Raw genomic sequence first — 22786 nt, 5'->3', positions numbered from 1 at the left:
ATCTTTCTGTGGGGCTGGGGGCCACTTGCTCGGATTGGGGCGGGCAGGGTGGTCAAATCAGACACTGTTAAGAAAGTGTACAAACTTTACTGCAGCACATACACACACGCACGCCTGTGGACAGGGAAGAGCACCTGGCCACAGGGTCCACGGAAATTGGGGGAGGGGATGGCAGCTTGTTACATGGCTTTCGCCATAGCCCCCCTTGAGACAGGGAAGGCCTTAGATTGAGGCCCCGCCTCCCATGATGGGGGTGGGGCATCAGAAAGGGGGACTCCAGGAGAATTTGGTGGGGGAGAGGTGCTGGGGAGGCCTGAGCAGTGGGGACCCTCTGAGCAGGGTCCCGAGGGCTGCAGACTGTCTTCAGTCCTTAGTGTCGCCTCACAGCAGCTGTCTCGGGGCTGGGTCCCTCAGCGGCATGTCCCAGCGCAGGCTCTCCCTCCGAAGACACTTGGTGCCCTTGACCCCACAACGGAAGCCCGCCGGGCAGCAGTGACGCTGATCTGCACAGCAGACACCCTGACGGCCAGGGGGAGGGCAGGGAGTCAGAGTCGGATATGGTGGGACCTGGCTCCCACGGATGACCCTGGCTTCCACAGACAGCCAGTCCCTGGCCGGAGGAGGGCACTCACCTGGCGATAGGGACAGCAGGCCCAGCCCCCTCGGCTGTCTCGGCAGCAGGTCTGGTTATCGTGGCAAAAGTGCCCTGCCCCACACTCCACGTTTCCCACAGCCACGCCAGGGCCACGGGCCAGGCGGGCAGCCAGGTGGGCCGAGTCCGCCTCCTTCTCGCAGGATCGGGCCTTCACGTTGCACGTGTACCCAGCCGGGCAGCAGTGCTGGCGGTCCTCACAGCACACGGCCTGCGAGGGACAGGGTGGCCTTCACGTCTCTCCTCCCCAACCCACCTCCCAGCCCCCACAGAGGACTCGGTTCCCCTGTCCAGAGGAGGCAGGGTGGGCACTTACGTGAGGCAACTGGCAGCAGGCCCAGCCCCCACTCAGGCTGGGGCAGCAGGTCTGCCCCACCGGGCAGCTGGTGTGCTGGTCACAGCCCATGTCTCTGTGGTGAGACAGGGAGGCCTGGCGGGCAGGCGTCTTCTCCAACCCAGTCACCGTCTTGCTTCCCTTCTGACACCGGCCCTCGGCCAAGCACGTGTAGCCATGGGGGCAGCAATGCTTGTGGTCTGAGCAGCAGACAGCCTGGGGGGGCGGGGGACAGCACACGATGGCCTGGGAAGCTGCTTTGTGGGACAGAAGCTGAGCCCTTGCCTACCCCGACGCCCTTTCCTGCTCACAGCTCCTCCAGCTGGGAATGAACCTGACCGAGCCGGTGGGCCAGCTGCAGGCCAGGCAGAGGACTGAAGAGCAAAGCAACAGGAGTCTGACCACCTGCCCAGACCAAGACACCGTCGTTCCCCCCCACCCCCCACCCCGCTCCATACTATCCCCCCTCCCACACACCTCTGGGGCAGGACAGCAGCCCCACTCCCCAGATGCCAGTCGGCAGCAGGTACTGGAGGAGGAACAGCTGGTGATGTTATCACAGGGGACATCGTTCTCCACGGCCTGGGGGATTGGCAGGCGAAGGCGGGCTGGGGTCCGCACCACCCAGGGCATCTGAATGGCCTTCTGTTCACAGGTGCCCTTCGCTGTGTCACATTTAAACCCAGCCGGGCAGCAGTGTACGTGGTCTTCACAGCACACAGCCTAGGGTGGGTGCACAGGGGACAGTGGGCACGGGGTCCTTGCTGGCTGCAGATTCCTGTTCAGCCCAGCCCACCCAGCACTCCTGCGTACCTGGGCGAAAGGGCAGCAGCCCCAGGCCCCCGACTGCAGGCGGCAGCAGGTGTAGCCGTCTGGGCAGCTCACCTCCATGTCACATTTCACCTCCTGCACTGTGAGAAAGGCACAGGGGACAGGTCAGCAGTGGCACGGGGAGCCCTGAGAAACCCCACCCCAGAGCCAGAACCAATGCCAAAGACGGACGGTATACTGAGCACTACCCCACCCCCAACAAGCAGTGACGCGAAAGCAATGACGAGTGTGGAGGAAAAGGGGTTGTACATGCCCTGTCCCCTCCATGCGGCCCTCAGTCCCCCACCCCCGCCTGTGTTCCTGGAACTATTCGGTGGAGAGTTCCTGCACACGGAGCCGCTGGGATGGGGTCAGCAGCCTGCGTCTGGTACCTGCATTTGCGGGCAGCTTGGTGAGGAGGTCCGTAGCATTCTCCTTGGAGAGGCACTTACTCTGGACTAGGTCGCACACAGTGTCCTGGGGGCAACAGTGCAGGTGGTCCGAGCAACAGATGGCCTGCGGGGAGGGAGGGCCATGGGGGAGGGTCTCCAGAACTTCCAGTCTCCTTAGAGCTCTGAGCAGCCCGGTGACAGTGGACACTGCCCCAATCCCCCACTAGGGGGCGGCATGAGTCCTCAGCAGCCAGGCTCTAACCCGCCTGCCAGCCCGCCCCACCCTGGGGAGTCCTTTGGAGGTAGGTGTCCCCGCAAGGTGGCTGTGGCCACGCAGCCCCTCACTCACATTAGGCATCGGGCAGCAGCCATACTTCCCATTAGGCAGCTGGCAGCAGGTAGAACTATCAGGACACTGGGACTGCCCATCCGGGCATAAGATCACTGCAAGGGAAGAGAGGTGGGCGGTGAGGAACTCTTCCCCAGGCTGGGAGCCGCAAGAGGCCTTACCTCCTTTCCAACCTGCACCCTAGACGCTCTCCCACCTCCTTACCTGCCCTGTTACTCCTCTGTGCGGGGATCTTCTTTGCTAGGGGGTGGGAGCCTGTGGCCGTGAGGCAGCGGGCATGAGCCAGGTCGCAGGAGGTCCCATGGGGACAGCAGTGCACCTTGTCTTCGCAGCAAGAAGCCTGCCGAGAGAAGCTTCCGACTCTGTCTTTGCCCCCTCCAGCCTGCTGCTCTGCCCCGACTGCTCCCCCCACCCCCTATCTTCCCAGACCGGTACCTGGGGCATGGGGCAGCACCCCCAGGAGCCATCTCGCATAGTGCAGCACGTGGAGGAGTTGGGGCATTCGAACCGGCTGTCAGGGCACTGGATGGCACCCAAGGGGCTGGTATCTGTGGACAGGAAGACCCAGGATTCCGTCAACCCAGTTAGCGAAGGCCATCGCCCCCATTACCTGCTGACACCACGGCCTGCAGGCCCAGCTGACGGGGGAGGGGGCGGGCGGCTGGTGGTCCAGCACTAGGGCTCGGCGTTCTGCCAGGCCCCCCTAACCCACTCTCAGTACCTCAGCAGTATGGCACAAGGCAGGGGCCTCCACCGACTAGGCTGCCCTTGAACCAGCCCAGCTTGGCCTCTCTCCACCCTCCCAAAGCTTGGCCTGGGGCCTGGAGTCTGGCATTCTCTCTCCTCCTCCTTCCTAGCCTCATGGTCTTCCTCTGTCCCGAGCAAAGGGGTTGCTTAGTACAGATGCCACAGGAATGAGGGCACAAGGGCAGGAACCAGGTCACCCAGCTGGCTGGATTCCTGGGCTGACCAGCCTCCACCAGCAGCCCATCTGCCTGCCCTCCACCTCCACCCCTACTACACCTGATCTCTGGAAGCAGGACCGCCCATCGGCGCTGCAGTGGTAGCCCCGAGGGCAGCAGCGGTGGCCATCAGCACATGACACGGCCTGTGGGACACAGAGACACCCACGCTGGCTCAGCTTTTACCTGGGGTGAGTCGGGGGAGAATCCAAACCCAGACCTGAGCCCCTCCGTTGAGCCCATGGCACCCTCACCTCTGGGAACGGGCAGCAGCTGGAGGTCCCAGAGACGGTGAGGAGGCAGGAGTAGCCAGGAGAGCAGTGGGCATCTACCCGGCAGGGGCTCCCCAGCTGCCCGCTCAGCACTGCGGGCCACTGGCCCTGGAAAGTGAGAGATGACAAAATGAAGGACCCAAGCCTGACCCCCTCCTCTGGCCGCACCAAGATGCCCCTTCGGGAGATCCCAGCCAGCTCTTGCCTGGACTGCAGGGCGCTCACCGGAACAGGATGGCAGCAACTGTAGCTCGCTCCTCCTGGGTCCAGGCAGCAGGCCCCAGGGCAGAACTGACCATCCGGGCACTGTGTTCCAGCCACCAGCCCTGCCACTAAGGCCACCCAGCTCACCACGGTCCACATGGTCTGCCTGCAAAATACCAAGAGGCATTTGGCGATGAGCTGAAGCCCATGCGATCCCGGATCCGGGGGCCAGTCACTCCCCCAGGTGCGGATACCACCCGAGCCTCCTGATCCAGGCAGGAAGAGATGTGGGGCCCGAGATTCAGTTTCCTCTGTGTGTGTTCATTTGTGCACCCACACGTGGGCAGTGATGAGCACAGACACAAGGACGGGTGTCAGTTCGCGTCCCCAAAATGTGGCCAAATGCCTCAGTCTCTGCGGGTGAGTGTGTAAAGATGCAGGTGTGTGAAAGGAGAATTTGTGGGTTTTGTGGGTCTGGTCTGTAGGGATATGGGTCACCTCCAGGGGGTGGGTGAAGCCTCAGGAGCCATGGCAGGACTGGGGTGGGGAGCAAAGGGGGAGTCCCCCTTGAAGAAAACACAGGGTTGCACTTCCCTCCCCAGATGATGCTGTGTTCACACCTGCCAAGGCCTGTTGGGGGGAAGGGGTGTCACATGATGACATGGGAAATCATGGGGTTGAGAAAGTTGTGAAAAGGGAAGTGTGGTAGCCAGTGGAATCTGGGCTGCCATCCCCAGAGGCCAGCCACACCTGCCCCCCAACCGTCCCCAAACCACCCAGGGAAGGGGTGCACAGGCTGGGACAGCCTTTGAGACACTTGTGTTCTCAGGGCCCCCCAATAGCACCAGACTCTTTCAGATTCCCCAGACATACCACCCCAACCCCTGCCCAACCTCTGCCTCTCCCCCTACCTGGAAGCCAAAACTCAGCAGTACGTGGAGAGGACCATATAAGCCCACCCCGCCGCACCAGCAGAAGGAACCGATTATGAGGCTTTGTGGGGAGTAGTCTCTCACTTCTTAAATGACTCTTCCCCAACTCACACAGACTTACTAGTTCAATGCGAAGGGCCCAGGAGATGTTACCCTGCCTAGTAATGTTTGTGGAGCTTCTCCTGGCCCAACTACAATGCTATCTTCTTCCTTCCTTGCAACAATCATCCAAAGTAGTTGTAATACATTTACTTTTCAAAGAAGGAAACTGAGGCTCAGAGAAGTAACACCGCATGTCATATACCCAGTCATGGAGATGACAGGCTTTGAGGGCTCCAAAGCACACTGGACCTGGGTTCATGTGACAGTGGCATGTTCATGTTCAAGTGGCACCATGGACAGTGCCCGGGAATGGACCCCAGACCCTGGAGAGAGTAGAGGCCTGGAGTCCAAGCAGAGGTGGGAGACAGAAGCGTTTTCTGAGCAGGTGGACAAGGGAGGACAGAAAGGAGAAGCTTGGGGGCTGCCGGGATACTGCACTCGGGTGCTAGTCCTCAAATCACCACCACTGATGGTGAGAGCCTCAGAAATTGCTGTCTCTGGGGCTCAGTTCCCCCATGAGTCTCTGTGTGGACACTGACACGAGGTGTGGTGAGGACTTACACCCACCCAGTCACTAGCATCCTTCTCTCCCTCTCCTGGCTCTCTTCAGTGCCCCATTCTCAGCTCAAAGACCATTACCAGGAGGCCCCCGACTGCCTGGTCCTGGACCTTAGCCCCTTTCACCCTCCCCTCTACACCCACAGCTCCCAGGCAAGGTTGGTCCCACCTGCTTCTTGGGAGTCAAACCTCAACCCTCCAGAGACTGTCCTGGGTTGGCCCAGAAGGGGTGCCCATCTGCACAAATCTGGGTCCACAGGGCACCCTAGTGACATTTATGCATACTTTCCTATCATTGGTGTCATAAGGTTACGGAGCATAGCGTGTGCTTCTAGTGAACAGCGAAGTACAGACGCACACCCACGTGGGACCAAGGAAGAAGGGACCCAATTCCTCTCAGTAGGGTTCTGAGCGGCGGCCTCTCTCACTCTCACCCCACGCTGCCACCGTAGAGAGAGGGACAGAAGCCTCTTCAAGCCCCCAGCTCTGCCATCTCCCACTGGGTGGCAGCCCCCAACTCCGAGCATCAGAGTTGGGAGAGAGATTCCCAAAAGGTGAACAAACTCAACTGCGAGTGAGCAGGAAAAGTGGCAGGGAGAGGCGGAAGTTGGCTGGTCCCACCCCCCACGAGAGGAAGTAAGGGAGAGCCAGACACAACCCAGGCGTTCGGTCACTACTCCCAAGCCCCTGCTGCCTTGGAGGAGGGCAGGGTCTCCAGCGCACTCGCTGCCGTCTGAGCTCCGGGACCAGGGCGGGCGCCTCTCTCGCTCCCAGGCATCCCGGGGACCACCCACCACCACCACCCGCAGCAGCACCTGGGCCGGCGCGAAGCCGGCTCGAGAATGGAGTGGTCCCTGCTTTGGGGGAAGGGGTTGCAGCTTCCGGGGACGCTGGAGAGGGAGACAGCCGCCTTATACTGGGGGTCACTGCAATCACTGCTTACTCCCCCCACCCCACCCCGTAAAACTGCCTCCAGTGCCATCGGAAACCCCCAAAGGAGCTTCTCTAAGCCAGCCTTCTCTTGCCTCCCGGCTGAAACTCCGGAAGAACCTCAAGCCCTCACGTCCGCCCTGCCAGACCCCTGGAGGAAGCGAGAGGTCTGCGCCGCCGCCCTCCTTACCTGCGACCCGCTCCGCGCTCGCTGGGTAGCCGCGGCCGGGGAAGCTCACAGACTAGGGCCTGGCAGCGCGATGGCCCGCCCACCTCAGTTTCCATTGGCCAGGTGTCCGGGATGTCGCGCTCCTACTGGCTACTGGTCGACGTAGAGGCGGGGCCAGCCTGGAAAGCTGAGCTTTTTTTTCTTACTCAATTCTCTTTCCTCCCTGCCTTCGTCTCTCTTCCCACCCTCCCCCCTCTTTTTTTTACGGGATCATGTGATGGGAGAATCATGTGACGTCCTGGCCCGGCTCAGCTGGGCTGCGGGCGCCGGGTAGTTTGCCCGAGATGGGACATCGCCTTGTCCAAGGACCGTGACGGACGAGGCAGCTGCCCCTTACAGGACGCGTTCCAGGGCGTTCACGGGATGTCTGCGTCTGGATTAGGGACATTCGTGCGTCCTGTTTCTACTCTGTTCAACAAACTCAGAATACAGGCTGTGCAGCCAGGCCCCGTGGGGGTTGAAGGAGGGTTGTGAGGGCAAGGATAGCTCTCGGGCGCGTTCCTCAGGGTGCTCATAGCGGGGTGTGAGTGGGTGGAGAGATGAGACAGGCTCACGTTAAATCTAATTTAAGGTGCAAGGTCGTGTGCCAGCTGTTACGGACGTGAGTGTGTAGGTCAGAAGTGATAGGTTGGCTCTGGGCAGGGAGGAAAATATTTAATTCCACCTTAAGGGCACCTTTTTTCTTCAAGATTTTATTTATTTATTTGAGAAGGAGCATGAGCGGCAGGAGGGGAGAGGCAGAGGGAGAAGCAGACTCCCCTCTGAGCAGGGAGCCCCACTCGGGGCTTGATCCCAGGACCCCGAGACCATGACCTGAGCCAAAGGCAGATGCTCAACCGACTGAGCCACCCAGGCGCACCTTAGGGTCACCTTTTTGAGCTGAATCTGGGAGGATATTAACTGGCAGGTGGAGAAGGGTTGGAGAAATGCCCAGACAGAGGGTGTTGGGAATAATATTCGGAAACCAGATGGGAAGAGCAGCCTTGGGCAGGGATTAGATGCCATGTTCAACATAGAGGGCTTAAGGAGCTGTTGGGTGCCTGACACAAGGCTGTGCTGGGGGGTAGTCGTATAGTGGAAGTGGCTTCCTCCTTTGAGTCAGCCCTACCTTCCAGGAATAGACATGACCCGTGAGGAGAGAAACGTGGGGGCACAGACCAGATTGGCCAGGAACAAGAGCCAGGCTGCTCGGTGCCAAAGGGCCTGGCTCTGGCCAAAATGATAGATGCACCAGGAGGGAGGAGAGCCCCAGAGAAAGCCCAGTGCCAGGCCTGGGAGGACAGACAGTGTTTGGTTATACTGAGTGGCTGGAGAGTATCGCGGGCTCAACAAAGAACTGGAGCTGAGGGGGAACCTGGGGGAGGGGACAAACAGCTTAATTCAGGGGTGACGGCACTCTGTGTTTGGCAGCAGTGCTCAGCCTCAGGCTAGAGAGGGTATGGAGAATGCGTGAGGCTCCTGCTGGGGGACATTTGTGCAGTTTCCCTCCTGTGCATCCTGACACAAGGGGGTCCAGCCTATGCCTCCGTTACCAGAGCATGTGCACACACACTTATCATGAAATGTTAGGGTAATCAGCAAATAAGTCTATTCATCACAACTACACAGAACCAAATAATAAATAAATAAAACAAATGCAGGAGATAAAACTGGAGTGACTAAAACAAGTATCACGGAAAGTATCCTTAAAGGAGTGATTTGCCCACCAGGGACATTTCAGCAGTGAGCAGAGATAGCCTGGGTTGTCACAACTAGGGCGGGGTGCTACCGGCCTCCAGTGGGCACAGGCCAGGGAGGCTGCTACATCCCACAATGCAAAGGCGCCCCCACGACAAAATATGACTTGTCCTGAGGTTGAGAAACCCTCTCTAAAGAATCATAAACTGTCTCTGTGAAAGAGCTCAACGTTTCCTTCACACGGCTTCTTTTCTATTATTTCATATATATATACAGAACTCTACACCCAACATGGGGCTTGAACTCACAACCCTGAGATCAAGAGTTGTGTGCTCAACCAACTGAGCCAGCCAGGGGCCTCACATATTTCAGCTAATTTTAATTAATGTTATCTGATTTCCAAGCAGCAATAGGTTAAAGAAAGATCAGGGGATGTGTGCATTGAAGTTTCTAGAAGCAGTCGCTTTGAGTTTAGCAAGGATTAAAAGAATTTAACAGGAAAAAAATGCAAAAGGCAGACTGAAGGACCTAGAAGTGCAATATCCTGAGGACACAGGATAGGGGCAAAAGTCCTGGATGAATCCATGGGCCTTGTAGGCTTCACTCTCAAGGGACAAGGTAACAATCTAGGTGTGAGCCCAAGCTTTAGAAAAATCTGAATCATATGCAGTTACTCTGATTACTATGGCAAAGAAATATTAAATGTATTTATTAAGCCAAATGCATTTCCTTGTCAAATGGATGCAGTGAAATTCCACTTTAGTGGAGAGGGCACAGTTCCCCAAGGACTGCAGAATCTCTCTCACATTCCTCAAGAAACACTCCAGTGTCCTCCAACTCTCCAATTTAGGAATCTCTCTCCTTCTGCTTTTTGCTTTTAAGGAGTTTGCATAATTTTTAAAAATAGGACTAAAAAGAAGCAAACTTGGGACGCTTGGGTGGCTCAGTTGGTTAGGCTGCTGCCTTCGGCTCAGGTCATGATCCCGGTGTCCTGGGATCGAGTCCCACATCGGATTCCTTGCTGGGCAGGGAGCCTGCTTCTCCCTCTTCCTCTGCCTGCCACTCTGTCTGCCTGTGTTCTCTCTCTCTCTCTCTCTCTGACAAATAAATAAATAAAATCTTTAAAAAAAAAAAAAGCAAACTTCAGAGTCACAAAGAAATATGACATCAAAGGGTCCATCCCCATCCCCATTTGGCCCATTCCCCGAGCCCTCCCAGCCCCCTTTGGCCAGGCCTTGTGTTTTTAAATTTTGATGAAATCAATTGACTGTAAATGTGAGGGTTTATTTCTGGACTCTCAGTTCTATTCCATTGATCCGTATGTCTGTCCTTATGCCAGTATGACATGGTCTTGATTACTATAGTTTTGTAGAAAGTTTTGAAACAGGAAGAAGAGGGGTCCTTCAATTTCTTTTTCCAAAATTGTTTTGGTATTTTGGGTCCCTCAAATTTCTATATGAATTTTAGGATCAGTTTCTCCAAAGGGGACAACTGAAATTTTGGTAGGGAATGCACTGAATCTACAGGTCAATTTGAGGTGTGTTGCCAAGCATGACAGTTTAAATCTTCCCATCCATGAACATGGGATGTCTTTACATTTATTTATTAGTTTGACATTTGCCAAGTATTCCATGCTATAGATGTTACATAGTTTACTTAACCAGTCTCATTTAATGGATTTTTGTGTGTTTCCATTTTCTTTGCAGTAATTATGCAATAAATTATAATTTACAAAATAATTACAAGTAATTATGCAATAAATATGTGTGAACATGTCTCTGAGTGCACATGTGGGGGCTAAACCCCTAAAAGTAATGTTGTTGGGTGAAGAGTATGCACATTTGAAATGCTAATGCCAAGGGGCACCTGGGAGGCTCAGTGGGTTAAGCCTCTGCCTTTGGTTCAGGTCATGGTCTCGGGGTCCTGGGATCAAGCCCTGCATTGGGCTTTTTGCTTGGCAGGGAGCCTGCTTCTCCTTTTCTCTCTGCCTGCCTCTCTGCCTACTTGTGATCTCTCTCTCTCTGTGTCAAATAAATAAATAAAAATAAATGTATTTTGAAATACTAATGCCAAACTGCTTTAAAATCTTTCCAATTTACACTCCCAGCCACAGTATTTGAAGGAACTTATTTCCCATACACGCATCAACATTGAATAAGCCAGTTTATTTTTTAAGATATTTATTTATTTAAAAGAGACACCAAGAGTGCTCAAGCAGGGGGAGGGGCAGAGGGAGAGGGAGAGAGAATCTCAAGCAGACTCTTCACTGAGGGCGGAGCCTGACGTGGGGTTCGATCTCATGACCCTGAGATCATGAGCCAAAATCAGCAGTTAGATGCCTAATCGACAGAGCCACTCATGCATTCTGAATGCGCCAGTTCAAAAGATGTCTTACCAGGGCCACCTGGCTGGCTTAGTCAGAAGAATGCGTGCAGCTCTTGATTTCAGGGTGGTGAGTTTGAGCCCCACGTTGGATGTAGAGATTATTTAACTAAATAAACTTTAAGTAAATAAATAAATAACAAAAGAGATTTTGCCAATCTAATGACAAAAGATAGTCTGTGGTTGTTTTATGTGTATTTCCTTGATTCTAAGGAAGCTGAGCATTTTTTCAGATGCTTATTCTGCATGTGTGTTTCTTCTGTGAATTGCCTGTTCTTGTTTGTATTGGGGTTCTCCAGAGAGACAGAACCAATGGCTGTGTATGTAGAAAGACATTTATTGAAAGTAATTGACTCATGTGATTATGGAAGCTGACAAGTCCAACAGCTGAAATGTGGGCCAGCAGGCTGGAGACTCAGAAGAGCCTAAGGTGTAGAGGAAGCCCAAAGGCAGTCACTGGAGAATGTCTCCTTGTTTGGAAGGGCCAGGTTTTTTGTGTCCTATTCAGGTCTTCCGTGGACTGGATGAGGCTCAGCCACATTATGGAGGGCAATTTGTTTTGGCCAAAATTCTCCATTCCAATGTTAATCTCACCCAAAAACATCCACCAAGTTGACACATAAAACTAACCATTACATTATTCTGGCTATTTTTCTTAAGTGTTTGTCTTTTTCTTGTTGAACTGTGGGAACTCTTTGTATATTCTGGATATTATCTATATTGCAAATATTTTCTCCCCATGGGTCATTTTGTCTTTCAGCATTGTTTACAGTTTCTTTTGTGGTCAGAAGTTGTGTCGTTGTTGTGCCATCTGAAATCTAGTAATCAATCTTTTCCTTTATGGTTTCTGCCTTTCCCCTCCTCTTGCTTAAGAAATTATAAATAGGGGCATCTGGGTGGGTCAGTGGGTTAAAGCCTCTGCCTTCGGCTCAGGTCATGATTCCAGGGTCCTGGGATCAAGTCCCATGTGGGGCTCTCTGCTCAGCGGGGAGCCTGCTTCCCCCTCTCTCTCTGCCTGCCTCTCTGCCTACTTGTGATCCCTGTCTGTCAAATAAATAAACAAAATCTTTAAAAAAAAAGTTATAAATATGTTCTGCTATAAATAAGGTCTGTTTCTTTTTTTAAGAAATATTTCATTTATTTATTTGAAAGAGAGAGACAGAGAACAAGGTGAGGAGAAGGGGTAGAGGGAGAAGGAGAAGCAGCACACCCCCCCCCCCCACTGAGCAGGGAGCCCGACTCAAGGCTCCATCCCAGAACCCCCAGATCATGACCTGAGCAGAAGGCAGACACTTAACTGACTGAGCCACCCGGGTGCCCCAATGTGGTCTGTTTCTATTCCTCTTACACCCCCAGCTGCATGACCTCAGTGGCACCAGAAGAAATAACAGGAGGTTTCACTGAGAAACCTGGCATGGAGAAGTCCCTGGATGTGTCTCCCTGGCCAAGGGGTTCCTCCAGGTTAGTCCCAAGGCTACTTTCCGAGGTGGTGGTCTGGCTGAAGGTTAGGCAGCTTCCTTCTCTCTCCTTCCTCCCACTTCTCCTAGCCTCTCCTTGATTCTTCCAATTGTCCTTCAGGGTTTTCTTCATTCAGAGTTACTATTCTGCCCCCATATGGAAGAGTCACAGGGACCCCAGGGCTAGGGCCTTTCCTCCCAAGATCCTGAGTTGCCAGACAAAACACGGGATGTCCAGTTAAATTTGAATTTCAGACTGGAAATGAATTTTTTTAGTGTAAGTATGTCTCGTGCATTATGCGAGACATACATACACGTAAAAAGCATTCATTATGTATCTGAAATTCACATTTAACTGAGCACTTTGCATTTTTATTTGCTAAATCTGGCAGCCCTAAAGACTGAGGTTGGAGTGAGGGCACAGAAACAGTCTCTCCTGGCTCACACCTACTCCTTCCCCTTCCTGCCTGAGTCACCTTGGGTGAGCAATTGTTAGCGCCTGCCCTCATCATCGGGCACCTGACTGGTGAGCCTGCAGGGCTCTGCTAGGTCTCCAAGCTGTCTGGGTGGTGTGGGGGAAGGGATTTGGGACTGGGCCAGTGACCTGGCCAGAGGCTGTGGGAGGATATTTGGCCACAGAAGTACTGGATGAAATCAGGAGAGACCTCGGTTCCTGTCCCACCACAGGCTGCGAACTTGCCCAGTGCCGGAGGGCACCCCACTTTCCTTGTTATTGTGTTTTAATCAATTATTGCTTTTGTCCCCCCAAGTAATCTCTATGCCCAATGTGGGGCTCGAACTCACAATCCTGAGGTGCAGAGTCTCATGCTCCGCCTGACTTAGCCAATCAGGAGCTCCAAATCCATCATTATTTTTAACCAAAAGTAACAAGTAAATGCTATTCAAATTATAACACAAAGCAGCACTCTTTTCTCTGAGTCCTGTTTTCCTACCCTCCAGATCCACTTTCAAACCCTGTAAGTTTCTTCTGTGAAACTTACATTTCTAAACTTCTGTGAAACTTGCATTTCTACATCAGTGTGGGTTTGGGAATTCTCGCTTTGCCTCTGGGCTGGGTGTGTCCACCTGAGCAGTGAGTGAGCGCTGCCCTGCTCCCTGTCTGCTGGGAAATTCTGAGTCTACACTGAGCAGCGGTGACCCCCCCCCCCCCCGCATGCTGGGGAGAGGGAGGCTGGATAGTACCCTAAAAACCAGCTGTGTGGTGTGGTGCCTGCAGGATGGAGGGAAGAGGATGGGAGGAGACTGACGAATGGGGGAAGGGAAGGCAGGTGGAGGAAGCGGATTCCTTCGCTCTGCCCAGGCTATGGCTGGAGGGGTCTTCGGGGATCGCAAGCCCATGCTTCCATTCCCAGCTATTCGTTGAAATCACCTGGGGAGCTTTTGCAGCCCCAAAGTGCTGAGGTCTGAGAACCCCTCACCTTGCTCAAGCCTCCTTGTATGGAATGAGGAACCTGGTTCTCAGGGAGGAAACTATTTTCCAGTTCGTCTTCCTCTTAGAAGCTGGGCTGCGTGACCCGATGCCGCAGCAGCCTGGTCTGTCGGTACATTATGGACTTTGAGATTGAGGCAGTTCCCCCCACGGAGGGAATGAATGCCTTTAGGGCCCTGGGCACAGAGCCCAACCCAGGGAGCTGCCTCATTGTGGTAATTCTTATCTTCGGGCCCTTCCAATGCAGCCCTCAACTATAGCTTGGGAGACTGTCCCCCCAGCCCCTCAAGCCCACCTCACGGTCTCCTCCCAGAAACCTCTGGATCCTCGCTGGGGCTGCCCCCCATCCCATCCTGCTGGTCCGCCTGCCAGAGCTCTGTCCCCCTGGGGCCACACACAGCAGGTCCTGATCCTTGTGCTGATTCACTCCTCCCATCCAGGCCTTCTGCCTCCTGCAGGAGAAGGGGACACCCTCCTGGGTTAAAGTAACAGCTTCTCCCATTCTGAGACCGGTGGGGTGATCTGGAGATGAACTTCCAGGTGAGGGCAAGGACTGATGCCAGCAAGTCTCCAGGAAGCCAGAGCAGCCTTTGGGGCTGGCAGGTGGCAGGTGGCAGGGTAGAGGAGTCAGGTCTTTCCTGGAAACCTAGACAAGGGGCTGGGATCTGAGCAGCCACGGGACCTTGTCATTGCCTGCTGACCTTCAACTCCAGCTCTGCCTCCCACCTGCTGGGTGACTTGGGCTTATTTCTTTGACCCTGAATGTGATAGAGCGACCGTAATCACCTCCTGAGGATTTGGGGAGGACCGAATGTGCTGACAGCCCTGTGGAAAGTCACACACACACACACACACACACACACAGTCGTTCCTTAATAAACCCTCGCTTCCTTCTCCATCACACCTATGTTTGAAAGAAGTTTGGGGCACCTGGGTGGCTCAGTTGGTTAAGCGGCTGCCTTCAGCTCAGATGGTGATCTTGGCGTCCTGGGATCCAGCCCCTCACTGGGCTCCCACCAGCTCAGCAGGGAGTCTGCTCTCCCTCTCCCTTGGGTTCCCTCCACATACACAACCCCTCATGTTCTCTCTTTCTCGCAAATAAATATATAAATAAGATGTTTTTAAAAAGAATTTTTACAACCAAACTGCATTGATTCAGGACCAAGGAATTCATTTTCCTGTTCTAATTTACAAAATCCACGATACAAAATGTGGCCTTGCAGGAGGGGGAAAAAAAGGAATCCAGCCAAACCAAGACAGGAGCTCAGGTCCTCCAGACCCTTCCCAAGCTCCTCTAGGGGGCAGGTCCGGGGCCCACAGCTAAGGACACCCTGCTCCAGCCCTGGGAGGCAGAGGTCCCTGAGCTGGGAGGTGTGAGAAGAGCTGGGCCCTGCCAGTGGTCTGGCCATTGTCCTGCCTCGCTGTAGGTACGTGGAGTACCCTTCCCACCCTGTGCCTTCTTCTGAACTTGAGACACCCCCCAGGGACAGCCATGCCGAGTGGCTGGTGCATGGCTGATGGAGAGTTCAGGGGTTGGAGCCCAGCTCTTGTCAAGGGCAGCAAGTAGCCAGGTTGGGTGGTGGAAAGGGGAGGACAGCTTGGGTTGTTGACTCATCGACCATTAGAGCTGGGAGGATAATGAGCTTAGAGACCTGGGAGCAGAATGGAGACAAGAAGAATTACGACAGTATTTTGAATGCCTACCCTGTGCCAGCTCACTGAGTTCTTGGAGCTACACTGCAGGGTAGTGGTAGTTATGAGGCCTTTTCCAGGACTGCTCAGCTCCAAAACAGGGGAGTCAGGGCTGAGTCCAAGTCATTCAGATCCCAGAGCTTTTGCCCAAAGCACCAGGCTCCACTAGAAGCTGACACCAGCTCAGCTCGGTCTGCCCTCCCCAGCTCTTCCAGCCTACTGAGCGCCCCTGTCCCTTCTCCAGGCAGACCCCACAGGGGCCAAGAAATATCCACTTCAAGGTGCTGGGACAGGTCACTTGACTCCTCCAAGACTCAGTTTCCTCATCTGTAAAATGGGTACACAGCAACCTCCGTGTGCCCTCTCCACAGGTATGCGAGGTTCAAACGGAATGATGGGTGCCAAGAGGCCTTGTAAACTAGCACAGGAGAACTGAGAGGAAGCCTTTTTAGGACATCAAAGGGGTTCCTCTTGTTCATCTGATGATCTATCCCTGAAGCGCCAGGCCAGGGCCTAGGTGAGAAAATGACTCTCCCCAGACAGCTCAGAGAGGTGAAGTCACAGTCACCTCCTCCAGGAGCTGAGGGGGAGCAGAGTGAGGCAGTGGCAGGGGAGGTGGGAGGGGCGGAGGGAACTGCTCCCCCCCCCCCCACATCACCCTTTCCGGGTCCTAAGTCCCTTTCACACCTCTCATGTGTCTTAACTGCTCAGGAGTCCCAAGAGGGAAGCAGGACCAGGAATGTTATTCTACCATAAAGAAGAAGGAACAGAGGCTCAGAAAGGAGACAAAGTCCTCCAACAAGTTAGGAGAGAAATCTGTATGCATGCGCGCTTCTGGAGACTTTGACTTAATCTTTAATGCCAGGATGGTTGGTGGTGTACTTCGTTTCAGTGTTTTAAAGAGGTGGGTCCTGGGGTGCCAGGGTGGCTGAGTTGGTTAAGCGTCTGCCTTCAGTTTAGGTCTTGATCTCAGGTCCTGGGTTAGAGGAGAGTTGGCTTCTCCATCTCCCTTCACCCCTTCCTCTGGCTGTGCACTTGCTTGCTCTCGCTCTCTCTCTCAAGTAAATAGATAAAATCTTGGGTTTTTTTTTTTAAAGATTTTTAATTTATTTATTTGACAGAGAGAGAGACCACAAGTAGGCAGAGAGGCAGGCAGAGAGAGGGGGGAAGCAGGCTCCCCGTTGAGCAGAGAGCCCGATGCGGGACTCAATCCCAGGACCCTGAGATCATGACCTGAGCCAAAGGCAGAGGCTGAACCCACTGAGCCACCCAGGCACCCCTCAAATAAATAGGTAAAATCTTTAAAAAATTAAAAACTGGGTCCTGCTAATTTTTCTCAAAGGTTCCATTGTGCCAGGTTTTGTACGAGGTTCCCCTTCAATCTTTAACGTAACCACCCCAGGTAGCTACAGTTATGATCCCTGCCTTACAGTGAAGGAAGACAGACCCAGAGAGGTTCAGCAAATATCTAAGGCCATGTAGCTGGGAAGGGGTGAAGCCAGAAATTGAATCCAGTCGGACCCAGAGCCTGTGTTTGTGCCCATCACAATATTCTTCCCCTGGAAGCTACTAGGACATCCCCGGCCCTCATCTGGGCACTTCCTTTCATCCCAACCCGCTCCAGCCTCCCTCAGCTCCTCCCCATGGGTGCTCCTGACCCCCTAGTTCTCCTGGTTGGTCTCTGGGCCAAGTTCAGGCCCCCTCTGTCACGTGATCTGTTGTCTTGCTCGCAGGGATGTTCTCCCTGTCCGCCACTGTCTTATGTACTCATTTGTTTGTGCCTCTTGCAGCAGGGACCTTATGTGACTCATTCTCTGCCGTCTCCTAGTGCCTACAACACTATTTGGCACAAAACACTCAAAAATTGCTAAAAAGAAAAAAAGAGAGAGAGAAAGACTCAGTAAATTAAAAAAAAAAAGGGAGATGTGCACCAGCCAGCCCTTTGGTCCAGGCCTCGCTGGACCAGCTCCTCCTCCTTTTGGCCCCCAGTGACTGGCGCTCAGCTCTGACGGGGCCTCGCTGGTCCCGTGGCCAACATTCTCCAGATAGCACTGGGGGCTCTGAGAAGCAGAAGCCCCCCAGAAAGCCATGTTACTACAAGGGACTGGACCGTGCCTGGTGAGCTCACGGTCCTTTCTGAGGTTCGGAGTCGAATCTGATCCAAAGTCTGCTTTTGGTCACCTATGTGTTGTATTCTAACAAATCTTCAGAAAAGAAATTCAAAGATAATATAATTTTCCTATGCACAGTGTTTTTAGACATTTATAGACAATTCAGAGTGGGCTATAGAGGAAAAGTAAAAAGAAAGGAATTTATAATAAAATAATATTTGGGGCGCCTGGGTGGCTCAGTGGTTTAAGCCGCTGCCTTCGGCTCAGGTCATGATCTCAGGGTCCTGGGATCGAGTCCCACATGGGGCTCTCTGCTCGGCAGGGAGCCTGCTTCCCTCTCACTCTCTCTGCCTGCCTCTCGCCTACTTGTGATCTCTCTCTGTCAAGTAAATAAATAAAATCTTTTAAAAAAATAAAATAAAATAATATGCTTTCTGTATGTGAAAGCTCAGGCTTGACCCCACGAGAGAACAGGAGCTTGCAAGTGCCCACGACTCACCGGCACAGAGAACCGTGAAGGTCCCCAATCTCCCCTCGGTGCTGGAGTGTCCTGTTAGCGACTCAGCTCACATGGGCCAGGAGGCCACTGAGAAAAGATTTTCCAAAACGGTGAATTATCTCTGATGAAGTTCGAATGGAGACAAAGTCAAATCTTCTCTAGGATTGCAGGGTAGTTTTATTTCTGAGAAATTCAACATATTTTAAAACAATTTTTTTTTAAAAGCTGTGGGTGGGATAGAGAGCTAGCCTCCCGGTCAGATAATTATGAACGTGTTTCTAATGTATGTGGCTGGCTAGAAAGACAAAGGAAAACTGAGTGGCGTGCGGGACAGTTATTTGTTGTGTCAGGGTGTCCTATACTTTAAAGGACATTTAGCATCCCTGGCCTGCCATCTGTCAAACGCCAGGGGCCCCCGGTCGGTCTCGTGACAACTACAGACTGGCCTCCTACATTTACAAGACGTCCTCTAGGGGGCGGTAGCGCTCCAGTCGAAAACAACGAGCGGGCACCGGCTCCCTGCTTTTTAATTTAACTCTGTCTTTGAGACTGTTTTGTATCATACTGTGGAACTCTGCGTCTCTTTCCAGACTGGGTGGTGATTGTCGTGTAGAGGTACTGTCACTCAGGTCCCTCTGGATGGCATACCGCTGTTACAAACAAGGCTACAAGGACTGCAGAGCTGGGGTGTCGTTTCACACCTGTGGAAGCCCGTCAGCAGAGGAATTCTTAGAAGTGGCCTGGCTGGCTCACAGGGATTGGGCATGTGGAATTTTCACAGTTACAGCCAAATCTGCCTTCCGCGGAAGTAGACGAATCTACATTCCCCGAGCAGAGCAGGAACGAGCCCGGCCCAGAGCTCTGGGAGTCAGGCTGGGGGTGAACGTGGAGGGAGACAATTCTGGAAGGTCTTAGTCAGGACCCTTCCTCTCTGGGGGCCGCCTCCTCAGACCACATCCAGGGGCCCCTCAATGAAGCCTTCGCTGTTCAGAAACTCCCCAACCCACCTCTCAGGCCTGGGTGGTGAGAGGGAGGGTAGGTGAGTAGAGATGTCCTTTCCCAAGCAGTTTGATCCTAGCTATTATGGGTATCTTTTTAACCCTTAAAAAAAAAAAAAAAAAAAAAAAAAAAAAAAAAGGACAGCTTTGTTGCTTTCTGATTCTTTAAGTATTTCAGAGGGAGAAATTTCTTTCCCCACCAACTTTTTTTTTTTTCCACAACTTTTTGTTTTGAAAACTAAAAACTTCAGACAAATTGCAAGAGTGGTATAATGAGCACCCATATACCCTTCACCTTGATTCACGCATTGTTCACATTTTGCTACACCGGCTTTATCTCTCTCTGTTTTGCCGAACCCTTTGAGACGAAGTTGCAGCCACTCAGCCCTAAACACCTTAGTGTGCATTTCCTAAGAACAAGGACATTTTCTGGCAAAACCACAGTCTTGTTATCACACTCAAGAAATTTAACCTTGATGACGTAAGATCTACTGTGCAGGCCTTATTCCGTTTTCTCCAGTTGGCCCAATAAAGTTTTCTGTAACTCACCCGCACCTCCCTGCCCTCAAGGTCCCATAAAAAATCTGACTTGAGGGAGGCCTGGGTGGCTCAGTCGGTTAAGCCGCTGCCTTCTGCTGAGGTCATGATCCCAAGGTCCTGGGATAAGTCCTGTATTGGGCTCCTTGCTCCGCAGGGAGCCTTCTTCTCTCTCTGCCTCTGCCTGCCACTCTGCCTCCTTGTGCGTTCTCTCTCTCTCTGACAAATAAATAAATATCTAAAAAAAAAAAACCATCTGACTTGGCATTTAGCACTAGGCCGGGAGTTTGGATTTCTCCTCTGCAGCTCGGTGGGCCTGCTGCTGTGGGGCCGGCCTCCAGGAAGGCAGCTCCAGGTGGGAACAGTGCTGGCGGTGAACTCACAGGTGCAGGCGGGGTCCACGAGAGGAACCTAAGCCCTACTCGAACCCCACACATGTCTTTCTAGGCCCTGGGGGTGCAAGCTGGGAGTGGGGTTGGGGAGGACACTGTCCTGCCGCTGGGCTTGCTGGGGAAGAATTCAGTCTCACAATAAATTACCTTCCGTTTCTGTCCCTCCTTCAGTGTCAGGCAAGGACTTGTCCATCCGTCCCCACAACAGCTCCTGGGGCTGGTACTGTTTTCTCCCCTTTAACGATTGAAAGGCGTTTCTGTTTTTCCATCTAATGAGGAGGCCAGTGATGGCCACAGAGGGCCACATGCTGCCTCTGGAAGGACCACTGGGCACGTGGTCAGTGTGAACCATGGCCAAGTGAGCCAAGACAGTGGCTGCTTCCTTCTCAGGTCTCCAGGCTTGGGCGTCTCAAGGCTCCTGTTCCCACCTGCAGTCACCATGACCATCCTTAGGAGAGACAGTCATCGGCTCCAGCGGCGCCTCATTGCCCACAGATCACCTCTCCCACCTGCCCAGATGGCTGCCACGGAACTGGGCTTTGGTCACACCCGTGATGCCTCAAGGCATTCCTCTGTGGCAGAAGGCAGGGACTGTGATCTGATCATCTCTGGGGTCCTGACGGGGCCACAGAACCATTTGTCGACTCTTCATGGGGCTTTCACAGACCAGAGTTTAGTTAGGAGTTTGTAAGTTAGGCTGGATGAGTGACATCATCCTTATTTGCAGGTAAGGAAACTGAGGTGTAGCAACAAATCTCAAAGGCATCCTATCGCAAGAAGAAAACCAGAAGTGGAATGCAAGCCCCTTATTCTGCTGTGGGGGGTAAACTGAGGCTCAAAGGTCACCAGACCTGGTTCCTGACCACTACTTTACAGGGCAGGAAGGGGTAAAGGGAATTATTACTCTGCGCCTGCTTTGGAGTCGGAGGTAGGACGAGAACCTGGTTCTCTAAAGGGCCTTTCCAGAACTTTCTGTGATACAGGTCGAGCGGTGGTGTTGGTGTTGGTGTTGGGGGGAATCAATAATAATGATGATGACAATAATAATAGTCACTGAGTGTTTGCCACATGATAGACAAGGGTCCAAACACATTACAGCTACTAACTAATTGAATTCTCAAACAATTCCTGTGAGGTGGGTGCATTATTATCCCCATCAGCTCATTTTTTAAAGGGGGAAACTCAGGCTTCAAGGTGGTAAGACATTTGCTAAAGGTCGCTCAGCTCCTGCAGGAAACAGCCAGGTTCCTGCCTTCCAGCTGCTCTGACCTTGAGGCAGACAAGGGCTGTTACCCTATGGGCTGTATTCTTGGAGTTTTTGAAGCCTGAGGCCCGATTAGATAAAACCTTCACAGGCTGCAGGTCCCCGCAGGGAGCAGAGAACCCCTGCTGAGCGTGGAGTGGCTGGCAGCTCCTCTGGACTCGGGCAATTCTGGGTTTGAATTCTGGCTCTTTCATTTCAGTGACCTTGGGGCGATTGATCTCTTAGGCCTCCATTTTCTCATTGGTAAAACGGAGATTGCGCAGGAGAAGTCTTGGTTCCGTTATACACTAGGAATCACTATGCCCGTGACCCTGTTTCCTCCTCTGTAAAATGGGGAGAGTGGCTGTAGACTGGGAACTGTTCAGGTAAGCCATAACTTTGAGGCTGTGAAAGACCCAAATGGAAACTGGGTTATGGCCTTAACATGCAGTTGATAAAATGATTTTGTGTAATTTCGTACCTCCACTGGATGGGGGAAAGGGAATGCAAAGGGCACCTTCTGTCCTGCCCTTTCGACCAGCGGCCCCTTCACCGGTTGCGGTTTGCACTCTCCCGCCCCCCGAACTTAACTTGGGCTGCCAAGCCTCTCGGAGCCGGAAAGCCAGTTTCGGGGCAAGCTGATGGTTGGCCCCTTAGAATCCACGTGCAAACCTCGCGGGCGCTGAATGGCTGGGCGGCTTAAGCCCGAGAGCCTGGTGACGTCAAAGTCACGGTCTGCCCTTCTTAAAGGCGCAGGCTCGCACCCCGTGTTCGTTTTTCTGTGTTCGGACAAATAATTAGGATCGCACAAAAGTTTTAAAGGCGAGGCAGGTGGCGGGCTTTCAGATGCGGGGCTTGCATGGGAGACAGATTTGTCTCCCTGAGAAGCGCGATCAGAGACGTCAGCGCAGGCTTTAAGCCCACCCGTCGCCCAGGGAGGCAGCTTGGTGCAGGGTCAAGTACCCGGAAGGTTCGAACTCCAGGCACTTAAACTTCAAGCCTCAGTTTCATCTTTTGTAAAAAGGAACCGAATAATAATATACTTCTAAAAGTTTGGGGGCTTAGAAGTAATGTTGTGAGAGTAACCAACGGACAAAATGTCAGACCCCTTCTTCCGTACTCAGTCTTCTCACTGTGCGAAGGAGGAACCCGAGGCCCAAAGTGGTGGTGTCATTTGCCCAAGGTCACAAGGTGGTGGGACTAAGACTAAGTTGAGTCCGGCTGACCCCGGGCTTCCTGGCTTCCTGGCCAACCTTTTCCCTGTCCCAGCCTGGATGGCCCGAGTCGCAGCTCGACTAATCCCAGCGCCCACGGGCGCACGGGACGCAGCGGTCTGCCGACTGGTTTTGGAGCTGCGCCTCAGTGGATCACCTGTAAAATAGGGATAATGCTAATTCCTGTTTGGTAGGTCGCCATTATGTTGTAAAGCCTCAGCTGGGAGTCCGGCGGGTAAATATTTGTCATCACTATCTGATATCCCCGTGGCCTTGGAAGAACTGATTCAAATCCCTGCCTCCTCGCAGATGAGGACACTGAGGAAGAGGCGGGGAGCGCGTTACCCACGCTGGCCCGGCCAGAAAAGGGGAGCGCCGGGACTCCGAGGGCAACGCTCGGCCAGGGCA

At 53.3% G+C, this 22786-nt stretch overlaps 1 protein-coding gene across 1 annotated transcript; it reads right to left on the bottom strand.

The window, feature by feature from the left end:
- Positions 1-71: 71 nt before the first annotated feature.
- GRN (granulin precursor) lies at positions 72-6784 on the bottom strand. The gene is made up of 13 exons (XM_045986667.1): positions 6688-6784; positions 3997-4141; positions 3754-3879; positions 3561-3645; positions 2973-3085; positions 2742-2877; positions 2538-2632; positions 2189-2312; positions 1800-1897; positions 1464-1709; positions 969-1202; positions 633-863; positions 72-519 (listed from the first exon to the last, which is right to left on the bottom strand). Exons 1-13 carry the CDS (start codon positions 6780-6782, stop codon positions 382-384), a joined length of 1866 nt encoding a protein of 621 aa, XP_045842623.1. The 5' UTR covers positions 6783-6784; the 3' UTR covers positions 72-381.
- Positions 6785-22786: the final 16002 nt, after the last annotated feature.

This window comes from Meles meles, chromosome 18, assembly GCF_922984935.1.
Source record: "Meles meles chromosome 18, mMelMel3.1 paternal haplotype, whole genome shotgun sequence".
In the NCBI taxonomy this organism is placed as follows: domain Eukaryota; kingdom Metazoa; phylum Chordata; class Mammalia; order Carnivora; family Mustelidae; genus Meles; species Meles meles.
The sequence above is the reverse complement of the archived record's forward strand: the minus strand, read 5'-3'. Positions and strand labels throughout refer to the sequence as shown.